Below are 5,184 nucleotides of genomic sequence, written 5' to 3'. Positions count from 1 at the left end.
CTATGCCTGTCCACTTCTCAAAAGAGAATAGATATAATGCCACAATTAAGAATGAAAGATATTGTAATGCTTGTAAAACTGGTGCAATTGAAGATGAAACTCATTTTCTTTTTCAATGTAAAGCCTATTCTCATCTAAGGAACAGCTATTTTAGTAATTTTAATAAGATAAGTAAAATAAATATTGCCAATAACTTGGACAAAGAAAGATACATTTTACATGTATGTTTAAATAGTGAAATACATACTATTTTAAATATTACTGTTAAATTCATTAATGACTGCTTTGAACACAGATGTCAATTAGTCTAAGGAAATGTTAAACTGATCTATATAGATCAGTAAAAATATATATACTGTACATGCAACTATTGTAAACATACAATGATGTTCTTATATATTCATTGGGCCTTTGCCAATTATTGTAATTGTGTTTGTGCCAATAAAATATTTGTATTTTGTATTTGTATTGTATTTTCATACATAACAAGTCAAAGTCTAAATTTAAACATTTTGAACTTGTTATGTGTTATTTCACGGATTTAAATTTGTGCTGTAGATGTTTCTAAAATAATAAAAACAGCCTATCAGTGATTGATCTGAATATTAACATACGGTAATGGAAAACACTTTTTGCTATTTATAGCCGATCATGATATTTTTAGCTTTTAAACCAAAAGTGATGTTTGTCTTAGTAATGCGCGATTCTTTCTAATGTTTTTATGTTAATAAAACTTGTTTTGTTGATTGATATCGATGTTTACACTAGGGAAGGTTTCTCCGCCGTGAACAGTTATCTGATCCATGAGTTGTTTTTTCTAGAATCACTCAAATACACCGGGAAAACCCAGATCTATTTTTAGAGTGTTGTAAGCCATTGCTTTTAGAAACAGCCTAATACGACCTAGTATTGGTATTCAAAATTTGGTTCAGAATGTAAGTATTTACTTATTTTTCCGTAAGTTATATGTTTTACAACTCTTTAATATTTTGATTCTCTTGAATTTGTAACATTTTGTAACATTTATCCTTGTTTTAGCTCTGAAAATTTTCATTTCTTAAAATAGAATTTTCTTTGATCTTGAAATGTTATAGCTTACAGTTATAAAGAGAAATCTACAATTTATTGGTATTCAAATATATGATTCTCCTTTATCAAATGATATTATATATAAAAAAAAAATGAAGAGGACTTTTGAAAAATGTATACACTTTGAAATATTAAACAGCTTTTAATAGATAAGGGTGACAATTTAGTAGGGTGTGGGTATGGAAGTAGCATTCCTTCGTGTTTTAGGCAATAATGCAGATGCCTTGGTGAAGGAATGCATTGATAACGTTCAAAACTTCATCTAAGTCAATTTAGTGATTCTTCGTCATATGTGACCCAACGGAAAGCATATAATTATATATTTTTGCACGCAGCCATATGTTTAGATTTAAAAAAAAAAAAAAGGGTTTGAAATTCGTCGGTATTCGCGGGTTATTGCACAAAGGAGTGATACAATACTTTAAAATGAAGTGTAGTAATAACAAAAGTATTCATTATGTATATCAACAGATTACAATTATTATATACAGTTATAGAAAATATTTTATATGAATTTGATTCCGTTAAATTCAAAATAAATCAATGTGATTTTTTTTCCTTTTTAAAAGTTAACTCATTTTATTGTAGGTGTTTCGACTAAACACCTTCCTGTATAATGAATGGTATTCAACGTACCATTCACGGTTTAAAAAGATACCACTTCTAAATATAGGCTTTAAATAAACTATATATGTCGGGATTTCCACTTTTAAAGGAAATATGATATCAGAGTTTTATATATATATATATAAACTTCTTTGAAAATTTTAATATAAATATTGGATTTTGCGATATAAAACAAATTTTGTTTACGAATTATCAAAATTGGTCTCCGAAGAAATTAAAATCGCAAGCTCAGTTCAAGATCTCGTATAAATTTGAATGTGAATGGAAACGGGCTTTGAACGAGACTTCCCAGGTTAGGGTTCACCTAATAGGTTTTGAAAGACCTTCCTGGTGTGAATTGGAAAATCTGTTAAATCTGTAGAAGAAACCGATATAGGTTTTGATAGGAAATATATCAAAAAATGTCATTTTGGATGTAAATTGTATCATAATATCTTAATTTGTAGAATCTTTTGCATTCACGGAACGAAAACTAGTGATGTTGCAAAATAAAAAGGATAATCATGGGTTTTTCGGGCTCCCTTCCCAGAAATACCAGGATTGGTCCGAGAAGACAGCAGTTCAAGTAACAGAGGATGACCCCTGTCGTTCTAAATCTGAGTATTTCTCAATCAGTCCCTCTACGCTACATCATTCAAGGTGGAATTGTTTCGATGATGTAGAAACGGACGCCATTCCAAAATCACCATCAAAATCTCTACTAATTTCGGATTTGCCTTCTTCTCCATATGAGGAGGATTTAGAGCATGATGGCGAAGTCTCGAGTTCTGTTGTGTCATCGCCTTCTGAACACATATCCCCATCATCATCATCGTCATCATCATCTTTGTCTTCATCATCAGTGTTATCACCGTTTTCATCGATGTCGAAGGGTTTTCTATCATCGCTCCCATCCTTTCCCGAAAACAGTCACCAGGCGGCAGTGTTATCGATAGCGTCTTATCAGGAAAGCGGTAATGTTCCGGACAATATGTCATTTGCAGACTTTAGCAATTATAGGAACAGCGGCTCACAAGGTGTGACATCAGATTTGAGATCAGCAAGATGCTGCTCTTCACAATATATTGAAGAACAATCTCGAACGGATTCCGATATGAACCGACCATATTTACCTTACATAAACCAGAGCAATTTTGATGTTGAACAGTCAATACTAGAGCGAAATTGTAGTGCCAAGGTATGCTATTTATTTTTTTTTAAAGAAACATGCTATTTGAAATATAAATATGAAAAGAAACACATTTTTTTCAATACTCAAGAAACACATTTTTTTCAATACTCAAGTACGTTCTTTTATATTATTTATGATATCAATAACATATTCCATTTACATAGAGAGGGCTTGCAGATAAAATTTTAATTTCCAATTTCTTCTTTCAGTCTTCAACACCATCAAATTCATCTTGCAAATATTCAATAGCAGTCGACGAAAATGAACCAGGTAAGAAATAATTTTATTAAAAATTATATATGAAATAAGTCTGGTTTTGAGGTCAAATGAACTAAAAAAGATATTTTACATTTAAAGATTGTGCAAGGAAAACGGAGCCCATGGAAACAGACCGGTACCCAGACAAGACTCTGGAGAAAAATCCACTCCTGACCGATTCAGCTCAGGCCGTGCTCAATATGGGATACTTACCCAAACATGTCAAACAAGCTGTCGATAACGTGCTCAAGACCAAAAGTAAGATACTAGTATAAACTCCTTCTTAATATGGTTAATTACAATTTAATTTTGGATTTCTATTCATTGAAAACATAATTTTTTTAATGTTTATAGCTTGGCAGACAATGAACGTTGAGGATATTCTTGATGTCATTACGGAAAATGATGAAGAAAACTCGGAATCTGCGAAAACTCAAAACGAGGCTTCAGCTGCAGACGACATAAAAAGTAAAAATATACGTATTTCTCTCTTCATTGCTTATAAATTACTAATAAATTTTAAAATAATTGCATAATATGATTCATCGCATAAAACAATGCAGTAGATAATCATTAATATTGAGAAGAAGAAAAAGAAGAAAGAAAATTTATGACTTTGTTTTTTTTTTGTTCAGATCCCGAGAAGCTCAAAGAAAGTAACGAGACTTTACGAGAACGAACGATTTGTAAAATGTGTTGTACAGAGAGAGTCTCGATTGTCTTTCTTCCCTGTGGTCACCTGGTTAGCTGTGGTCAGTGTTCACCTGCACTCCGGAAGTGTCCCATGTGTCGACAGGGAATCAAAGGAACCGTCCGGGTCAAGTTCAATTAATCCGGATTGATCAGAAAAATGGAGATTTTATTGTAGGCTATGTTTTCTTTTCAAAATGTAACGTCCCAGTGTGAACATAAAATAAGTGGAAAGATTTATATATAAAAATTTTACTAATCATTATCGTAAAACTTAATGCAAACTTAAATTAGTCACACTACTTTTTTTGTTATTATAAAACACAATTAATTTGAATTATAATCATCATGATATTGAGCATCGACATTATAATCGTAGAGTGAACCTATAATTAATTAAAAGACTTGTGTGAGATATCTGACTAAATGTGATCGTGACAATGATCGAGGATCTGTAAAGAAATCAGGAATTACGTGCATGGGCATATTGGCGGCAAGTTTGTTTAATTGAGTGATTGGAGACGGAATAAATAAACGAAACTGACAATCGACAATGGTCAAGTTTGAATTTTGTGATGTATGGGAATAAGTGTATACCGAACTGAATGCAGCATTGAGGGTGAGATGAACTGATATGTGAAACAAAGAAGCCGGGAATATGGTTGTAAAGCTGGTATGATATCTGCCAAATGTTCAAAGAAGCTGTGATACCTTAAAATCCATATTATGAAAATGTAGACCAGTACCTACCTATAATATGTCTCTTGGGAAAGACAGTAGCTACATTTTTGCGTAATTTGCAATTTAATACAGTGATATTGATTATTCCATGCTACAGACAGGAGATCATGGTGCATTGTTGGAAAATAGAGAGCATGCATGATGGTTTGGTCTCTAAAAGAATTGATCTCAAAAAACGTTTAATACGAATGTGTTTAAAATGTATTTCGAAAATAAAAATATTATTGCTTTAATTTTCTAATTTTTGCTTGGTTTGTTTAGTTTAAGAAATATTTCATTCAAAAATACACATATAAGCATATACATGTAAGTGAATTGAACAGCAGGCAAAAATGGTCTTTATTAGTTCTCTACATCTGCGATCAAGGTATGAATATTTATAATATTCATAATACTAATAGTGTATACTTTTCAAAGTTTTACATGGACGTTTTACTAACTTATAAAGAATATTGTAATAAAGAAACTAATTAGTTTAATAATATGATAATGATAAAAAGGAAATATACAGGGTTTGCAGGGTTCTATTGGGCTTTAGAGGTGAAACGAATTAGCCAATAAAATTGTCTACATGAAAGAAAAAAAACTTCTTAAATAAGATTGTTTTA

General features: G+C 31.3%; 1 protein-coding gene across 2 annotated transcripts; it reads left to right on the top strand.

Moving 5' to 3' along the window:
* Positions 1–776: 776 nt before the first annotated feature.
* LOC105318842 (uncharacterized) lies at positions 777–4,817 on the top strand. 2 transcript variants are annotated; one of them, XM_011416133.4, is made up of 6 exons: positions 777–935; positions 2,163–2,893; positions 3,097–3,157; positions 3,245–3,403; positions 3,500–3,613; positions 3,781–4,817. In XM_011416133.4, the coding sequence occupies exons 2-6, from the start codon at positions 2,195–2,197 to the stop codon at positions 3,975–3,977; spliced, it is 1,230 nt and encodes a 409-aa protein (XP_011414435.3). In that variant the 5' UTR covers positions 777–935; positions 2,163–2,194; the 3' UTR covers positions 3,978–4,817. The 2 variants fall into 2 exon arrangements, with proteins under 2 accessions (XP_011414435.3, XP_011414434.3); XM_011416132.4 differs by lacking the exon at positions 777–935 and adding an exon at positions 1,864–2,008.
* The last annotated feature ends 367 nt before the right edge of the window (positions 4,818–5,184 follow it).

This window comes from Magallana gigas, chromosome 9, assembly GCF_963853765.1.
Source record: "Magallana gigas chromosome 9, xbMagGiga1.1, whole genome shotgun sequence".
NCBI lineage: Eukaryota > Metazoa > Mollusca > Bivalvia > Ostreida > Ostreidae > Magallana > Magallana gigas.
The sequence above is the reverse complement of the archived record's forward strand: the minus strand, read 5'-3'. Positions and strand labels throughout refer to the sequence as shown.

Bases quoted from the DNA above. Each gene is read 5' to 3' on its own strand.
- LOC105318842 (XM_011416132.4), top strand. From the start codon at position 1,978: ATGGAAACGGGCTTTGAACGAGACTTCCCAG. The intron at 2,894-3,096 runs GTATGCTATTTA...TTCTTCTTTCAG, and splicing joins AGCGAAATTGTAGTGCCAAG to TCTTCAACACCATCAAATTC. The intron at 3,158-3,244 runs GTAAGAAATAAT...TTACATTTAAAG, and splicing joins AGTCGACGAAAATGAACCAG to ATTGTGCAAGGAAAACGGAG.